The 20,792-nt window shown below is 33.1% G+C and overlaps 1 protein-coding gene across 4 annotated transcripts in view; it reads left to right on the forward strand.

The window, feature by feature from the left end:
* Positions 1-20,792, forward strand: part of CADM2 (cell adhesion molecule 2) — a 1,406,063-nt gene that overhangs the window by 1,284,143 nt on the left and 101,128 nt on the right. For 3 of the 4 annotated variants that reach the window (XM_069093916.1, XM_069093918.1, XM_069093919.1), the window contains exon 8: positions 19,389-19,508. The exons of the other annotated variant lie outside the window; for it this stretch is intronic. In XM_069093916.1, coding sequence (XP_068950017.1) covers positions 19,389-19,508 — 120 coding nt within the window. The remainder of the gene's footprint in view (positions 1-19,388; positions 19,509-20,792) is intronic. 4 annotated transcript variants of the gene reach the window in all.

Genomic DNA, 20,792 nt, shown 5'->3' on the forward strand with positions numbered 1-20,792 from the left:
AAGAAAAAAGTCAAAGAAGCAATAATTAAGGTGAGCACTTTTCTTTTCTTTTCTTTTTTTTTTTACTTTTTGGAGGGCAATTGGCATTAAGTGACTTGCCCAAGGTCACATGGCTATTTTTGTGTTAAGTATCTGAGGCTGGATTTGAACTCAAGTCCTCCTGACTTCAGGGCCATTGTTCTATTGACTGTGCCACCTAGCTGCCCAAGGAGAGTGTTTTTTCCAAAAAATAGTTTGTTTTAATTTTATTAGTTGGATTAATGAGTCATTTTGCTATATAGCTCTGTACTATAAAATATAAGAACATATATTTCTTATTAAGCATCATGAAAATTATGTTTCCAGCACATTATGTGTAGTCATTTCTCGATGTTTATTGTTTTTATTTGTTTGTAATGGAATTAATATTATGTTATTGATGTAGTAATGACAGAAGCATACCCAGTTAATAAGAAATACTTTAATTTCTTGTGAATGTTTTGTTAGATACTCTTCCAAAAGTGAACTGAAAATCTATTCTTCCTGCTGTCTGAGGCAACGTTGTTGTAAATGTAGGATCATTATAGTAGCCACTTCACTGCTGAAGTGAAGAAAATCTTACATCTCTCAAGTAAAAAAAAATCATAAAAACCAATTTCAGGGATTTCCCTCTGCTTCATTATACCTGTGAAGAATCCACCTAATCCCCGAAATGTTCAGAAATAATTTGTCCATTCTGCATAATGCAGCTTCTGGAGAAGTGTGATGGATGGGGGTTGTTTTTTGGTTTGTTTGTTTTCTGAGTAATGTATCATAATGAGGAAAACACTGACCTTGCCAGAGCACAGTGGTTCAAGTTCTGTTGCAGACACCTATTAGCAAACCACTTTACCTTGTCTGTGCCTTGGTTTCCTCATCTATAAAATAAAGGCGTTAGGTTAGAAGAACTTAAAAGCTCTTTCTAGCTGTAACATTCCATAAGCCTGTGATTCTATAACTAGACTGCGGATCTTGGTCTTTTATGAAACTGAGTTTACACAGAACTAAAATATTCTTTCAAAAATCATAATTTTAATATGAATATGGACAGCTTCTTACCCATATATGTTTTTCTTTCCAGTAAGCATCAAAACTTGTAGAACGTTGTGAATAGTAGAAATTCCCATTTCCTGGGCAGTCTTGCATCTCCTCTTCTTAATTAATCTAATGGAACTGGGTTTATACACCTTAAATACCCAACTTCCCACATCCCCCAGAAGAATGGTATCAGTATACCATTTCATTTCTCAAGAACGAAATGAATCTGTACAATGAGGCATAAGAGTACCCTTCACTTTGATATTGGCCCACCAGCTATCACAGGGCATCACAGATAGAACACAATGAGTGAGTTGTACCCTTAACTTTTAAATGCTCCCTTTACTTAATAGCTAGTCTTTGGGGGATTAGGGGCATGTTATGTAGCATGTCACAGTGCCGTGAAAGCAATATGCCACAGAACTATAGAGTTAAAAGCGAACTGACAGGAATACAATATAGTTTTGTGAAAAGTATTCCACCTATATTTTTTTAGTAAGTAATTCAAGTGGAGAAAATGTATATGTTTTTCTAGTGTTTGCAAGCTGGCTAGCAGCATGATTTCCTAAATAGCCAAGTTACCTTTAGGTAGTTTGGCAGTTGACATATTTCTAATAAATACTTCTCTAAGCACTTTGTATGTAGTCATTTTTGGCTTTGCTTTTTGATCCACAATTCATCAAAAGCACCCCATGGATTAATGTTATTCATGCTGCTAGATCAATGCTGTGAAGTTCAACAGTAGTTTACCTAGAATTATTGACACAAGTAATGAGAGGCTCATTGAAACACTGAGACTATATTACAATGTGTTTTAAAAAAAGAACTTCATTTAAGTTCATTACAAAATAAAGTTTTCCCCTTTGCACACTGGGTATAATGTTTCATTAGATACTAGTTGTATAAATATGAAACACCATTCTCTCCTGTTAATGGTTTAGCCATTTCCAAACCCGCACTAAATGCTGAAATTTGAGTGGCATTTCAGTCTATAACGAATACTGTGTGCATTTTGTAATGGAGTGATAAGTGATCATTTGTGAGAACTTTACCCTTTTTTATCTTTTACACCAAGGTTGATTTTGCATTAGCTGTGATAATTTAATATACCTCCAGCATAGAGGGTTATTTCATGAGCTGATACCCTGTGTCTTTTACTTTCATGCAGTTGCGCAGGCCCTATCGATCCTTAACTTGATGGAGGTCTGTGCACTTTCCTGTAAAACCATCTGTTATCTAGAGCCATTCTCTTGGTGAGGTTTTATCTTTTGGATGTCAATGGTAGTGCATCAAAATGTTATCACATTTAATTGTAACATGGCTGGCATTTAGGTTTACAAATACTGCAGTAAATCCTAATTATGCCTTTGCAAATTCAGCATTGCAACCACAGCTCACAGTTTGAAACTGTAATTTAAAATTTGATACCAGGGAAAAATCTTATGAAAGTCAGAGTTCAAATTCCTCTAGCTTGATATACAGTCACTTATGAAACATTCCCATTGTATAACTTGAACTTGGTGAAAAATATTGGAAGTTCTATACTTTGACCAGTATGATGTATTAGTGAATCCAATAATCCAAAGGTTAATTTGGTAAAGTTTTTTCTAATGATGGCATAAGCTAAAGGACTTTGCATCAATCCAGGAATTTCCTGAAAAAGATTCAGTTAGTCATTTTTAATTTGTTAAGAAATAATATGCATTTAAATGTTTTATACTACATCATTTTGTCCTTTCTATATCTTTATTACAATGATAGGTGACTCAAGGAATATGTTTGTATATTTTTATGGGGGGAAGAGGAAGGGAATAAGCATTTATATAATGGTTACTATGTTCTAGGCATTACGTTAAATGTTTTACAAATATTAACTCATTTGATCCTCACAACAACCCTGGGAGGTATGTATTATTATCTCCATTTTACAATTTAGGAAACTGAGGTTAAATGATTTGCCCAGCTACTAATTCTCTGAAGCTAGATTTAAACTTGGGTCTTCCTGACTCAAGACTCTATCCGTTGTGCCTCCTCTATCCTTTGTTTCATTCCTATTCTGAGGTTTTGGAAAATCTTTAATAGAGAAATGGAGCTGCATAGAAGTTCTTTCAGGCAACTGCCATGGTAAAAATTGATAAAACTACATGCTGAGGTTGTTAGTGTCTTATGGCATACCAAGGTCAAGCCAGACCAAAAACACTGTAACAAATTTTGACTAAATGCAATACATAAAGATACAATTATCCACAGAATGTCATCCTTAAAATATGCAGAGCTAAGACTGATTAACAAGTAATGATTTACTGAATCAAATTCCCCACGATAAAGGTAGGTGAAAAAAACACATCAAAATCACAACAAATATTTGGAGCAGCATTTTGTAGAGAAAGGAGCGTGAGACTTAGAGACTGAGAACCTGAGTTTGACTATGTTGATTCAGCTGCTTAAGATGCCTTTAATATGCCTTAGTGATGCTTTGGCCCCAAGTTTCCTCTTCTACAAAATACAGAGAAATATTGCATGGTAGTTGTCATTGGATTTGGATTCAGGAAGACTTGGCTTCAAATACTGCCTCAAACACTTATTAGCTATGTGTCTCTAGGTAAGTCAGTTAACATCTCTCTGCCTCAGTTTCCTCATCTTTAAAATAAGAACATTGGACTCAATGACCCCATGGTCACCTTCAGCCCTAAATCTTTGATTAGATGATCTCTAAGTTGCCTGGAAACTCTAAGGCATATGTCCAGTAAGAAAGTTCATGATACCTATAGAAGAATGACATCTAGAATAATTTGGTTTCTTCAATATGATGTTAAGGTCTGGAAGCTTTTGTACAACAACTTTTCCACAGATGAAAGATGACACAGACACATCTTCAACAAATGGCATCATAAGAGATATCCCTGATTCCACAAGAATATGTGGCTACAAAGGATAGTGTCAGGGGGTCCAACCTTATGTTCTTATTTGAAAGAATTATATTTATGACCTAAAGTCTTTGTGTTTGTTTCTCTGTAAATATGACATGTATCCTTGGCTTAATTGCCAGGTACTGTGTATAAATTATAGAAGTGTGCCAATGTATATGTGCTCTCATGGAGACCGTGAGTATCAAACTCTCCTCCCACCTGGAGGGGGAATTGACAGTGGCAAATCTAGAATCTAATAGAGAGATAAATGTAATCGTAGTGCTGTAGTAGCAAATCTGAAGTCTCAGGGTAAGTAAGCAATGCTTTATAGTAATATCCCAGTTAAAAATCACTCAGTCGAGATTTATATGTATCTCTGTGATTATTCTAATAGTCTTCTTTCACTGGGCACACCTTTTCTACTATTATCAACTTGAAAAATGTGTTGAAATAGAGCCTTTAAGGCAGCATTTTGCCCTGTCCATTCAAATTATTAAAATAATTAATAAGGACACTGAAATTGTGTGTGTTGGCTTCTTTTATTCAATGATGTAATAGCAAAATCTTGCCTGTTCCTCAAAAAAATCACATCGAGGATACCCATCAATACTTGTGTAATTGATTCTCTTAAAATTTTGTTATATCGATGGGAAAATAGGCATATAAATTAGTGATTGTTGATATATTCCTTTGCTACTTGGGAATATAATTAATAAAATCCCAAATCCTCCCTCCTCTTTGGGAAATTTCCTTCCTATATGTAACTTGTGAATTGTACATTCTGTAGCCTTGTTATTTTTTCACCTCCGGTTCCAATTTCCTCAAGAAATCTTTTTTTTTTTTCCTAATGCAGATGCTTCTCATACATTTGTTCTCTTTAGTGTCATTTCTACAAGCATATCCAGTATTATAATATTAGTGATGGCTCTGCTGTCCTTCATGGTGAAATAATGTTTGCTTGGAAAATCTCTTCAGATCTTTTTCATTTTTCTTCTTTTTGTTCTCCTTCTGTTTGTATTTGCAAATGCCCTTGGGATGACTGCTTAATTGGTTCACTGGCTAAATTTTCTTTAAAACGTTTTTTCCCTTCACTGCTTCTGTTTTATGTCATGAAACTTTTCAACTCTTCTGTCATCCTAAAAGATTTTTGCAAATGGATTCATATTCTAAACTGGTGTTAGCTTTATTAGCCCTTTGTTTCTCCTTGACATGTAAGAAAGTATTTACTAAGGGACTTTTGTTTTTGTTTTTTGGAGGACAATTAGGGTTAAGTGACTTGGCCAAAGCCACATGGCTAGTAAGTGTGTCAAGAAATTGGGGCCAAATTTGAACTCAGGTCGTCCTGACTCCAGGGCCAGTACTCTATTCACTGCGCCACCTAGCCACCCCCTAAGGGACTTTTAAAAGGACATTTTCTATATATGTGATCACATCTGATATATTATATCATAGATTAAAATTATGCTGTTTACCACATGACCAAGAGTAAGTCTTAAAGAAAAGGCATAGATAGATTAAGAAAAGCCCCATCGGAATAGTATCCCTATAAGTAATATCACATAGCCATCCAAGCATCAAGGTGTTTGTTTTACTCTTACTCTGTTGCAACATTTTCTCACTTTTTCTTAGATTTTTCATCTTTAATATCACCTTTTTTAATCATTCTGCTTCCTTGTAGACTACAATTATGTCTTATTTGTTGTCACTTGCCTCCAGGTTAATAAGATAGCAAATTTTCCTAATAACTTTCATTTTGTCATCCTACCAATCAAAACAAATCTATCAGTCATAAAATTGCCCACTGCTAAAAATAAAATCACATACGAATTTTGTGCATATTTCAGCCACACAGAATTTTTTTTTGGTATCTTTGAATGAGTGTCTCTGAAATGCAATTATGACAATGATATATTTTTCCCCTCATGGAAATGAATAGTATTATTTTCCTTCTCCTCCAGGATAGCTTTAATCAACAGAGAAATAGTAGACGTCTATGTGTTCCTATAAGTAATATAGTAGCATCAGATAAAACACTGTCTTAAGTTTTTTGTTTGTTTTTAATGGTAGAGAAGAATATGATGGTTAGAAATTTTTGTGTACTTTGGTCTAGTGAAGGCATCAAGCTATTAAGTGTGCCTCTCCAGTTTTACAGAATCAATACAGCTGCTACTTTCATTTCTCTCAGCTTTTATTGTTAATAATAAATGTCAAGAAAATATTCTGAGACAGAAAGGTGTACATGAAGAGATTACAGACTGCAGTACAAAGTTAGGCTTCCATTGCTCACTCAGACATATATCTCTTTCAGACACTACAGCCTAAATGCAGGTCCACTTCCTGGGTGCTGCTGCTGCATTTTATATGGCTCACTTGCCATGAAAGACAGACAGATTGGGTCACAGAAGCTATCCTTTCTTTCAATTTAGTAAGAATTTCTACCTTATCTTGAGTTCCTTTCCACTTTCCCTTATAAGAGTTAGCTAAGGTTCAAATAGAAAGCCCAGTACTTGGAGATAATTGGGTTTTAACCATCAATAAAGCATACTACTTGAAATCTTGACGGGTAGATGTAGCAACTGAAAATTAGTTAACAATTGTGAGATAGGAAATTAGTAAAGCTTTTAAAATGTAGTCCTATCTCATAAACTTTCAAAGTAGTCCTCAAAATTAGCAAATCTTACAAAATGTGGAATGTAATCATAATACATGAATTTCCAATCTTACACAATAGGTTTGAATTTTTTAAAAGTTAAAGTATGCATTTCAGATTTATTAATGTTATAAATGTTCACAAGGGTTCTCAACTCAAATAGGAATGAGAAATGCTTCTCTGTGTTTGATAATTCATCTATGCCTAGACTAAGTAATTAATATTCTCTCTCGTGACTTATACATGACTGCTATAGCTATCCAGAAATGAAATATAATAAACATAGTGAAGTCTAGCATATTTTTAATTGCTCAGTTATACTATCAGATAGAGATAAGTATAATTCTTGTGTAATAAAATGGAACAAAGGCACAGAATCTTTTTGTTCATAACAGGGCAAAGAGAGACACGAGATTATAAATATATAGAAAGTCAATAAAAAAACAACAACAAAAAAAGAATTCATCTATAAAATCTCTCACCTTACATGAAAATAGACCCTGTGGTTCATGAATTAATCCTGAATGCTCCTTATTAATTCTTTCCATTAATGACATAGATGGAAAAATATACAATTCAGTATTCTTTTAAGTAGAAGAATCCTGTCTAATATAGATTAACAAGGAAGACAGTGAAGGAAAAGCACTATGGTTAGTATTTTCTCTCATGTCAGGCTGAGATTTTTAAAACAGTGAGCTGATTGGACAAATCTTAAAATTGTCTTTTCTTTCATTACTTAAGATAAAACATTTCGTTTATGGACATGACTAAGAGGAGAGAGTTGTGCTGCCTACAGGAAAATCATACCCTCTGAACTGAATGAATATGTCATTGGTTTTGGGGAAAAAAGAAACAAAACTTTATGAAATTGGTAAAGCCAGGAGCACTATATTCAATATTGGACATGTTTAAAAAAATAACACCTAAATTGAAGTTTAATTCTATCTCTTTGGTTGGTGATGAGCATGACACAGATAAATTAAGCTAACTGCCAGCTGCCACAGCACAAATTCAGTTCAAAGACAGTGCCAGGATGCCCATGTTTATCTAGTACCTACATAAATGGATGTGAATACTGAGGGACAAAAGTCCCCTCTCCTGTTTTGAAAGGTGAGGAGAGACTTGTTACTTAATATCTTTGCCATTTTTAGTGTTGATGTTGACTACATAAACATTTCAAATAGTTCCTATTCAGTCAGCAGGCAGTAAAGAAAAAGGTTATAACAAGTAAGCAATATACTTCTTTGGCTTTACTGATTCTTTAAGGTATTTTTGGTGCTTGATCAGATGGTGATGCTATAAAAAAATACCACTGGACCTTTCTGCCTTTTGTGTACAGCACTTATTATGATACAGATGTCAAATTCATGGAAGAATACCATCATTATACATACAGTGGTCCTGTAGAAAGATGATGAAGACTTTCTTTTTAGAAATATCAGAGTACATGGTAGTTTTCATTGTAGAATCAGTACTTTTTTCATGTTTTTTTGCCTGAAATCTTTTTAAATTCAATTTTATATAGAAGAAATTAAAGTTATAGATGGATTCAAAACAGAACAAAATAAAATAACCATCTCCCCTGACTCTCTAAGGTAAAGAGAATCATCCTGAGACTGGAAAATGCCCCCATTAAAAGTAGCATGATCCCTGGGTCCCCTAGGCACAATTAAGTTTTTTCTGGAGATATTCTTGGTGAAGATGAATAAAAGTTAGGAGGGGTATACTTGGATTACTATGATATGAAGCCATTCATCTAGTTTCATTTCTGATATTTGCCCTTTTATGGGAGGTGGAATAAGATACATTAACCAAATGCTGCTATGGACTAGAACTATTTGCATATCACTGAAATTAATTTAATTTATAACAGATGCTGCTTCTAACCCTTTAGCATACACCTGAAATTATTGTTCGCTAATCACTGGCATTTCTGAGATTTCTTCTGTGGCCTTTTATTTTTGGTAGGAAAAATATGATTTGACAACTGACTTAACCATTACCTCTTCTTGATGTTCAGGAAATTCTAACAAATTAAATAATTCTTGATATTCCCATACATATCAAACCTGATCATTATGGTATGTAGAGGAAGCAGTCTCCCATTTAAAGTGAAGAGGCAACTAGATAATACCCTAGATAGTGTGCTGAGACCAGAGTTGAGAGCTGAAATTCAGACTTAGATACTTTCTGACTGTATGACCCTGGGCAAATCACTTAACCTTTGTTTTCCTCAATTTCTTCAATTGTAAAATTGTTATGATAACACCATCCAACTTACAGGGTTGTGTTAAGGATCCAGTGAGATAATATTTATAAAGTGCTTAGCATAGTTCCTGGCACATAGTAGATACTATATAAATGCTTATTCCCTTTACCTTTCTTGTACTGGTTTGAGAATTACCTAAGGAGGGGAGGGCGGGGATCCTCCTACAGTAAACTAATTAACCTAGCCAGAAATTGCATTTTTAGACATTCATTTCTTTGGGTAGAGCATTTTTCTTTTACTGATGTCTCCTTTTAAAAAGTAAATACCTTTTGGAAGGATTACTTTAAAATCGTTATTTCTTAATAATTATTTAGTTTATTGGGTTGCTTTTTTCTAACAGAAAGGAATCAGTTTCAAAGGAGAACATTGACAATTGTGGAAAGACATGAGGGAAAGAGAAAAATCATGGAAACAGAGAATGGGGAGAATAAAAAAAACATATTATCATTTCAGTTTCCTGTCCCTGGAATTCATCTTTCTTTGTTTCTGTATGCATATGTCAAAGTAGTTTACTGCAATATATGTGCATACAGAAAGTACAGACTTTCTTAAATAATAAGGTGAACAGTTTTTAACAATAACTTCAGTAACATCTTCACATTTCCCTTTGTGCTTTAACATATTTATAGAGTAAGTTTTCAATATAATTGCTAATTTTACAATATTTAAGTATTGCATTTGGGAGCAGTTTATACTTTAGTAGCTTTTTCAAATTGGCAACATACATAAAGACATTAAGATGCACTGAAATTAGTGCCACGTAATGACTTTCATACTTATTTTAATTACTGAAATTTCAAATTCTTGGTTCTATAGAAGCAGTATACTGTTCTGCCAACTAGTGTGTCATAGTTTAGTTATGCCCCGAGGATCTTTGGTTTGAGGTGACTGGAAGGCGCTATTGCTATTTTCTAGAAACAATGTATTAAGAAGCAAAAAGGATCAAGGAGTATATATAGAAAAAAATTTTAATAATTGTCAGTGATAAAACTGTACAGTAACCTGGATATTTAACAGGCACAGAGTTATGCAGTTGTCTCAAAACATGAGGGAGATGACCACAAAAAATGAAACCATGAAAAAACAATTAACAGTAGTTTCAGTTGTTCTAAATGCTAATTTGGTATAAACAGTAATAAATATATTCACATTTTTTACTTTATAATATTTTCCCTAAATGAATATATATGCTTGAATACATGCACATAGAGTATATATATACATACACACACACACACACACACACAGACACATACACACAGTCAGGCACAGAAACATATTCATATTGGAGCTCCATGGCTGAATTGTATGCTACTAGAACCTCAAAAATAGTTATAACAGTTATGTCATATGTACATTTTTGCATACATATGCACTACATTTTTTAAAGTAAGTAATTTAGAGTAGGAACAAAATTCAATTTGGGACCTGAGTACTCCCAAATGCCCTGTTATGGTCATGAGCCTATATCATAATCAAAGAAAAATCAAATTTGCCAGACACAAAATGACTTAGCTTGAGGTAACAAGGACATACTGTATGTGTGTATGTTGATCCACACAAAGAGAGAAAAAGAAATCAATTTATGATGTGATTATAATACAGCTTTATATATGCTGATTCATATGTGAATTGGATCTTTCTAATTGTGGGTGAAAATGTGTTTATGGAATAAATATATATCTCACCATATACAATTGATTAAATGCTGATTATAATTTTTATTAAAAATTGTGTTTTTATATTTGAATGAAATTCTATACCTAGAAGGTTTAACAATCTTATAGAAAGAAGTATCTTATCTAAGAGTTTGTCTTTTTAATACTTTAATTTTTAAATTAATTTTATAAATTTAGAAATGAAAAATAGCTATTTTAAAGAAAATAAATTCATTCAGACCCCATTTAAGCAACAAGAGCGATTTATACAAAAAGATACATTATAATTATATAAGTTGGTTCGACTCTTCATTGCCACTGATCTAATGAAATTGGAGTGTTCTTCAATTTTTCAAAACTAATTTTTCATTGTAAGTATTTCATTTTGTAAGTGGAGCTATTAGAAAGACTAAATGGCCAAAAAGGGTATTTTTTAAAGTTTTTAAGACTTATTTTTATTTACTAGATAAGGATACTATATTATTCTATAGAAGAGAGTAAGATACCATAGCAGTTATTAATTATCAGCTGTTACTTAAATCATAACAGCAGTTTTATGTTGCTTACTATTGGGAGAAGAAACATTACAGGAAATTGACAATCTTCCTTGTTTTCTCATGATTGAAAAAAATAGTTCATTAGCAAGCATTTATTAAGCACCTAGGATACAGACTAAAATTAAATAGGAAAAGTATCTATTTCATCTCTTCATGTCAGGTATATTCACCAGTTTCATGTAATTACTTTTAAATTGATTAATAAAAGTTTATATTATAATAGAATATAAGATCATTGAGGGCTGGCAGTTTCCTTCTTGTCTTTGTATCTTTAGCACCTAGCATATTAATTAAAGTTTTAAGTTTATCGAATGAATGGATAGATATATGGTATGCTTTATACTTGGAGTAAATTTTCATCATCTGGGTGCCATCTGCTATTGTGCTAATCTATATCTTGCCACTGGACCCAAATGGTGGGAGGGGAGAGTGAGGCTAGTGAGTTTGCACGACCTTCCGCATTTAAATTCAACTTACTTGCAAATCAAGGCAACACCTTCCTGATGGCTTTGGTCCTCTCTAAGAACAATAAACAACAACAGACAAGTTTTCATTTATACACATCACTTTATTCCATAAAAGAGGAATTGCAAACATAATTACTCCAAATGTACAAGATCAGCAAGTTAAATCAATTATTTGAGGTCACAAACCTAGGTTCACAGAGCTTATGACTTGCCTCAAGTAACAAAGAGGATCAAGACATGAACCCTGGCCTTCAGGCACAAAAAACAGAATTTCCATTATATAATCACATTGCTTCTGCGATTACTAAGATACCTTATAGTCTCTATTACTAGTTGTGATGGTGAAAAGTTTCTATCCTTCCTTCTAATTAATGTTTCTCTCTCTGTCTTCTCTGTTGCCCTCTCTCTCACTCTCCTGTTTCCCTTTCCCCTCTCCTTTTTCCTTTCCCTATCCTCCCCCATTATTCTTGCCCATCTCTCTTTCTCTGTCTCTCTCTCTTTATACACACTTATGTTTACATTTTCTGGGTCAACTTCTTTTGTTTTTTTGAAAACTTTGGTTTGGATTCAATTAATTAAGAAAGTAAGGGTTAAAGGAAAGCACATTTACATGTAAATTTAACCCACATGGTAACTAACAGTCCTCATCTTTTTAAATTACCTGTCCCCCTGCAGTAAATGAATACAACGGTACTTCAGTGTCTCTGGGGACTCTATTCTGTTTCTAGAACCCGTTAGTCTGAATGGGCCAGAAAGTCATTTGTGAAAAGTGAACCTGCCACAGAACAAAACAGGTTGACAAGTTAGAAATTGCTATACATCACATGTGCAGAGAACAAAGCATACCTTTCACCTGAAGTGCTTGTTACAAAACAAACAACAACAAAAATCAAGCAGCAGAAATTGCAGTCTTCAGTTTATTGCTCACCGTTCATGTATTAGCTGATTTTATTTTGACAATGGTATACAAAATCTGTTGTGCTCTTATAAGCTTCAATGACAAAATAAGGTTTATTTCTATATCTTGCTAAGTTCTTCAATAGGGGGGAGAGAGAGAGAGAGAGAGAGAGAGAGAGAGAGAGAGAAAGCTTTGTATATTGCTCTGAATGGGCTGGAAGGATTGAGACTCTTATGATCTACTTAGTGAAGATAGATATGTACATGTGAAAAATAACAATTTTTTTTCATATAAGCATAGTTTTTGGAAAATACCTCAAAAATGTTATATGAATCCACAGAAAACAAAATTCCTTCGTAGCTGGAGTGTTCAGGAAAGTTTTCATAGTAGAGATGGGAACTATACTGAACCTTGAAGTTTCCCCCCAGGGCAATGTAAGTATTCGAGAACTGGAATGATCGTTATTTTTGTCTTCCTATTCATAACTTAGGAAACAAGGCCTAGCACATAATTGGTGATTAATAAATGTTTGTGGGATTGGATTCAATTGAAATATAGGTGGAATTTGACAGAAGCAGGGAAGGAAAAGTTAAGGGAGAGAGTGGGATTGAGAAGGAAATATTTCAGGTCAGAGTTACAACATATGCAGAGGTAGTAAATATAAAGCATATTGGAAGGATGAATATTCCTGTTTAGTTGTAACAGAGGAGTCTGTTCAGGGAAGTACCATGTGATTATGCAGATTGTGGTCACTTTCTGGAAGAACCGGAATACCTGGTGAAGAAATACATTTTCTATCCTGTAATTTTTTTTCTCATCTCTATAAAATAAGACTATCAGTTTTGAAAGCCTGTCTGTTCTTTCCTCAAATTTTCATCAAGAATAGATTCCTTATATGTCTAGATCATTCTCATAAAATTTTACAGTAAAGCTAAGTTTGTACTATAATCATGCGGTTACTATTATTAAGTAAGGTGCAATTCAAGGGCCAATGTATGCTCAACAAAAAGCATAATATTGTGTCTAACATAATACAGTTGAACAAAGGACACTCTATAGATTACAAGATCTTTTCATTGTCCCATTTACAATTGACATTGTGCTAATTTCATCAGGACCTGGAATTTATGATAACTCAGAAGAATACAGCCCCACTAATCACACAGGTAAAATAAAAGTGCATAAAGAAGCAAAGGATATTTAATGTCCAGAACTTTTGTCTAGTTATAATGTTATTCGGTTGAATGAATAGCTTATGAGCTGGTCTGTCAGTTAAAAGGATACTTGAAAATAGAAAGCAAAATGGTCCCAGAATTAAATAGAAAATGGGAGAAGCTTGGATTTCATCAGGGGAATTGTACCAGCCCTTTTGACTACCCCCAAATTTTCCCTAAAACAAATAAAATTAAAAATTTATTACTACCATTTGTTTCTAAAGATGCATCATGGCTATGAATAATGGAAGAAAATGTTACCTAAAGAATCAATATTGAAGGTTGACCAAAAAGAACAATAGAGAACAGTGTTTGGTAGACACAACTTAGCTGAGGCATATTATAAACAGTGACTTACATGTAAGAAAGGACATAAAAGACACATAAAAGATGTATGAGTGGAAAGTAATTGTTCATCATGAGTAAAATATAAAATAAAGAACACCTTGAGGGTATACTGCTATGCATAGGATGAGAAAGACTTATAGTAAGTTTTGCTAGCATGTTGGGCATATTGAAGAACATAAACAAGATTTCCTCAGGCTGAGAAGGCATGGATGAGCTATGATCTGTGCTACTGAAAAAGGTACCTAGCAAGATGAGTTCACAGATCCATTTAGGTAATGAAGAATAAATAAATGTGACACTGATTCATGGCCAAGTCAAAGGTCACAAGCCATGCTTCAGGGAGATGATACTCTAGGTCTTTTGGCACATAATTTTAGCAAGCAGGCTTTCATGAGGAGACTGGAGGTAGTTTAAAATTTTTCCCATATAGGTGGGTTATGAGTATTGAAGAGACTTTCTTGTGCTTATGAAGTATATTGGGACTTCAAATAATCTATATCACCAAACATACTTTCTGTTTTATAGAAAAGAACCAAGAATTCTCCATTTACCTCACCCAAAGCACCCGATTCTGTTTTAGACAACCAGTCAGAGGTTTATAGTTATAGGAGATGACAAACTAAGGCTATAAATGCTTACAGGTTATTTATTATGGAGTGTCAGATTTATAATGATTATCAACCTAGCATTCACTAACCATTGACTTTTTCAGTCTCCTTATTTTATGTTGAATATGTGTTGTGTGTTTGAGTTAGCTGTAGTTTACGTACACTATATTGAAGTTGAATTCAGAGATGTTGATGAATTTTGTTAGATATGAAAAGGACTATTTAATGGTAATTCCTTAATGATCAGAATGAAAATATATTTCATTCTAATTCAAATACTGTAGGCAAGAAAACAAAAATGTCTTATCTCAGACCCTTGTCCTTTCACATAAGTTCAGATATCAACTAATATTTAATAAAATGTTAGTGAGTTTCTGCACCTTCCTGTTTAGATGTATTCTAGCAATTACTACTTCATAGGGACACATAAAACTTCTAGAATGGGAGGCCCATATGAGTCTTTCTAATTCAGGTGAAATTATCTTGCATCAGATAATTAGTTCTTCTTTAGACACTATCGAGTATTTTTTTCTCAAAATTTAATCTTCCAAAATTTCAGAAAGTTTCTACAGAAATTCATAAAAATTATTTGGTTAATAAAAGTGTTTTTAATGGGGGCGGCTAGAGGGCACCGGCCCTGGAATCAGGAGGACCTGAATTCAAATTTGGCCTCAGATACTTCACACTTACTAGCCATGTGACCTTGGGCAAGTCACTTAACCCCAACTACCCTGCATTTTCCCCTCCAAAAGCAAAAAAAAGTGTTATTAATGAATGATATGACAACTGTATTGTGATCAATTATTTAGAAGCTCAGAAATGAGTGTCATACTAGATGGTAGTTAAATCTTCAACAAGAGACAGATAAAAGATTTATTTACTATGTGATAAACACTGTGCTAAGTACACATATGGGGATGTACATAATAGCAAACAAGGTAGTCTCAAGAAGCTCACATTCTAAGCTCATGTCAAGATGAAAATACATAAAAGGGAACTGGAAATGGGGTAGAGAGGAAAGGCACACACAATCCGAAGAATGGATGGAGATGAGCAGTGTATAGTGTGGAGGCCTGGAACTGAGCGAGCTGAAACCAAAGATAGTTTAGCAAATTCCAAGGTTGTTTCAGGGGAAGAATCAAAATTTCTTGTGGAAAAGAAGTGGAGATGATAGTATGAGTATGGTCCAGTGGAAAAGGCATAGCTAGAGATGTCCAGGAGGTACTGCGGACGCCTAGAACGGAGAAAGGTAGCTTATCAATGCTTAAGGTGGTTCCTGGTTTCTGGGATCATCCTAGAAAGGTACTCTTTTTAGAAATAAAACATATAAGCCATCTCTCTGAACTTAATGAAATCTTCCATGCAACAGTTTTAGATTTCGTTTATTATCTAATATATCATTTCTAGTGAAGACAGGTTTAATCGATCACCATTCCTTAACTCTTTTCCTCATGTGGAGAGTCTTGAGAGAAATATAGTTCTTAATCTTTTCCAGTGCAGAGAGCAAATGTTGCACTTCCCAAGTTTTTTTTTTTCTGCAAAGGTGTATAAAAACAATAAATAATATACAATTATAAAAAATATCATTTTCTGCATTCAAGTCCACCTTCTGATGCATGGATACAAATAGCAAAAGAGATAAAATATTTTCTTTTTTACTATTTCCACTGAATACATTATAAATTTTTGATTTTGAACCATTTCATACTGCTGAGGATAATGGTAATAAAAACTTTCTTTTCCAAGTTTTCAATATCTATGGAAATACCTTTTTCAGATACATTTTATTAAAACAATGCATACTTACAGTTTAATAAAAGTATATTAAGCAGAATCTTTAGATCAGTTCATTGGAACATGGTATATGTTAGGTTGGATCATAAGGCTGAGATTACAAGTTTCCCATCCCTTTATATCAATTAGCTTTTGTCAAGTAAAACCAAAACCAAACCCTTCTACCTGTAGTCCTACACCATATGCTGTAACTAGATTTACATCTCTTACAAAGACATGCTCTTTATTTGTCACAAGAACTAGAAAAGATGGTTTGGATATATGAGGGAAGTCCATATGTTCTGTTGAAAGTGATGAAAGCAGATCAAAGTCAATATCTACTATGGGCGAACTGACAGTGTTATCTTTGGAAATTAAGGGCACAATTTCTTTATATTCTATTCAAAATTAGAACAGTTTGTAAGCATAGATAAATTCCTTACTTAGGACACAACTCCATTTATCTCAATTCACCTAATGGTCCTTTCAAATTGAGCCTAATACTTAATATAAAACTGTAGAAATTCAAATTTACCTATTGCCTAAAGAAAGGATTTATTAAATGATATTCTAATATTTCTCCTATCCTTATGTTTCTACATAGTTTTGGTCATTTGGAATATGAAATCACCTAAATATTTAAAAACATTATTAAATAAACTTGCATGTCTTGTTGACTTTCATGTAAAGCAACCTTTTAGTAACTTGAGAAAAGATGTCAAAAGTGCCTTTTCTATATTAAAAACAATAGGCAATTGTTTTACTTCTTTTAAAAAGTTATTTTATTACTCAAAAATATGCTGAGCAGTTGCATTTCAAAATAAAAGATCCTAACAATCCATATGGCCATACATAGCTAGAAAAATTTAATCCACTGTGAAGTTTTATTTCTAGTAAACTAAAAATGCCAAGCAATATCTATTCTGAGTTCTAAGAATGAGGCAGTACAGCTGATATGGAAATACATTTTAAGATCCACTGGAATCCTAGTTGAAGTCACTAAGCAAACAATTATAATTAAAATGAATTGGATGGTATAAAAGAGAAAGAGACTGAAGGAAACCAGTAGAATCAAGTTAACAAATTTACATATACAAGCTCATAGCATTAATTTTATTATATATTTTCAGAACCCACAGCACTGGAGAATAGTGCCTCATTCATTCATTCAACAGAAAATTATCAAGGATCACCAAGAACAAAGCATTGCTTTCATTGTTTGCAGATTTACCTTTGCTGTTTCAAAGTGATCCCTATGTCGATGCTTTTTCATTTCATGTATCTTATCAATTGTTTCTCTCTGCTAATAAGGCATGTCACACTCTATAGGATGAAAGTGAAAGAATCAGTTAATATAAAGTGTATGTTTTTAAAGCATGATCATACCTTTCCAATGTTTGTCACAAACTCATTCTACTTAATTATCATGCAGTCACACTGCAGGCAACACCAGAGCTTTTCCAAGTGATTAATGTAGCTCTGTGGAGTTTTTAGAAGGTTGTTTTCTTAATTTGACTGGCTGGGGAATAGTTTGCTGTTGAAAAACAGGTGTAAACATCAATAATCAAGATGAGAGAGTGATATCATGTCAGCTTTTTAAAATATCTCCAGTGCAGAAAATCCAGCAGGTAGAGTCTAAAATGGAATGATGTTATTTGTCAGAAGCAAAGTCATAGTGAACTTTTAGTATGACTCAGAGAGTTTAACTGAGTGGATGTTGGGAAACCTTTTAATAGCAAAATAATCTGTCAACCAGCCTGAAAATAAAAAAGGGATTGTTGTGGCAAACATATAAAGTAAAAAAAAAAAACTCTAGCAGAGTAATTACTAGTAATTTACGAACTCTATTTCTAAATTGCCTCACTAGGAAAATTACATGCCTATTTACTCAAAGACAGTGAATTTACCTTAAGTAAAATTTAGGTCCTCCATATTCTGTCTTGGATTTCAGACTTTCAGTGATTCTCTTTGTTGCTGACCTTTTTAATAGGTTCTGAAACAAAAGCTGACTGATTTTTTTTTTGCTCTTGATTTTACATCTGAGCTTTTTCTGATTATTTATTTATTTACTATCTTATATAGATTCAAATTTAAAAGAAATTAGTACAATGAGTTTGGATTATACTGTGACAAATATAGCTTTATGATTGGCAGCTCTCTCTCTTTTTTAATCATTCAACATAATCGACTCATCAAGGGCTTGGTAAATAAATGATGCTGTTGAAGCATCTACCTTAATAGCTACCAAGGATTGTCATGCCAGATATTTAACTACTTCAGAATTTTAATTTTAAAATTATATAAATTCATATATTATTAAATGACTCTTCTGACATACTAGTTCCAGGGTACTTTAGAGAAGATGTTACCAGCTAATTGACATAAGAACTACAAGGAACCTCAACAGAAAGATGTAATTTAAAAATATTCTTGGGGAGGAAGAGATGCAAATATATTGACTCATTTTAAAGTTACTAAAGACTACTCTCATCCTATTTCCTTTCATTAAGTCTGCCTAAAAGAAAGTTATTTAACATGCATTTCCATTGTTAACATTGTTTTCTTTGGTTTAATATGGTGATGTTGCTTTTATTTTATTTCCATATATGTGTCTTTGTGTGTTTTTGTCTTCCCTCTGACACAGCATGTTTTTATTTTACTTCCCCTCTGTGAGACTCTTTAAATGGTCCACTGGGGGAAAATGAATTCTTGTCATTTGAATTTCACTCTTTGTTTATAAGAAAAAAAATTCTTTTCAGTTCCAAATGATACTGAATTTTTCCTTCTTGTTGGAGCATGAAAATGAGTGATACAATGCCAAGAATTGTGATGAAGTGTTTTACTTGAAATAGCCCATTAAAGCATCATAATTTTAAACTTACATGTAATATATATGTACATATAATTTGAACCATGACTATGTTTCTCTTTTGTTTGCATGATATTATTTTGTTTTACGTTTTGTTTTTTCCACTCACCAGATGTTCCCAACACTTTGCTTTCCACCATTATCATCCCCTCCCTTACCACTGCAACAGTCACAACTTCTGTTCCCATATCAGCTACTACAACCACATCTGAAACAACCATCAGCAGAAGAGGTACAGTATGCTTCTTTGTTATGGCCTGGAAAACATGCGAAAAATAGAATTTAGAGGTTCAAAAAAGAGCAGACAGAAATGGAGAGGCAGAATCTCATAAATAGAAAATAACTATGTACTCATAACCAACCAAATCATTGTTCATTATAATAATGGAATTAAATCAGAGACAACACATTTTATTTTTCTTCTACCATATATGAACTTCAACCAGGTGTGAGTCAGAAAAAGTTGTATTTTATTCTAAAAACATGAGATGTTATTTTTACATAAAATGCATATTCATTTCAAACTTAAAATACATTAATGTGATATCATCATTTATAAAAGTGAAAAATCAGATTTTGAATTGTGGAGGAGATTTTTTTCTTGATGCAGTTAGGAATATTTAATGAATTTTAATTCTACTAAAACCAGATTCAAATTCCCACAGGGATGAATTTGTTCAAAAGTAGATGCAATCCCTGAGACTTTGTGTGTAGTTCTTTTTTTGTGAGTCCTCAAAAGACTAGTTCTGAGTGACTCACTTGGTGTCTTTCCTTTCTACTAATATAAAATATGATTGTCCTAGAGTGTTTTGCATTGTTTATCCCCATGAGTTTTCCCTGCCACCAGTTTAATCAGAATCATTGTTATTGCCTTTCTCTGAAGGAAAGCTAAATTAGGAATTATGGTTTGAGAATTTTACTGACCCTTAGGAATGTAATGGATCAATTATAATATGAGTAAAGAAAATGAAGTATTCCTTGACATTCATCCAGGTATCACTAGGTGGTGAAATGGGTGTAAATTTTGTTTAAAAAATATATATTTTGAGGTAAAAGTTGCTTTTAAAATTAATCTTAACACTGGTTACATTTAGAAACATTTTCTCATTCTCATTTAAATGTGTCTCTGTCTCATTTGTTGTCCATTTTATCATATTGACTCACTAATATATTTTAAACTTATTTTTACTTTGAAATTGTTGGATGTGTTTCTCAATCTGTGTAAATCTTGGTTTCATTTAAAATTAAACTATTAGGGCAATGATACCCATCTAAACGTAGTTGCTTTCTTTGTAGTTTTTCCCCCTTCCTTTTATAAAAGTTTACTTTACTTGGGTTATTCTTTCTTGTTATTTGATTCACTTTAATTGTTGAATTGTTCATTCCTGCCCTTCAGGGTAATATTCAGATTAGAAGAGAAGGATAGATAGATGATAGATAGAGAGAGATGATAGATAGATAGATAGATAGATAGATAGATAGATAGATAGATAGATAGATAGATAGATAGATAGAT

This window comes from Petaurus breviceps, unplaced genomic scaffold (assembly GCF_028583685.1).
Source record: "Petaurus breviceps papuanus isolate PSGF00001 unplaced genomic scaffold, PetGlider_PUasm1.0 213, whole genome shotgun sequence".
Classification (NCBI taxonomy): domain Eukaryota; kingdom Metazoa; phylum Chordata; class Mammalia; order Diprotodontia; family Petauridae; genus Petaurus; species Petaurus breviceps.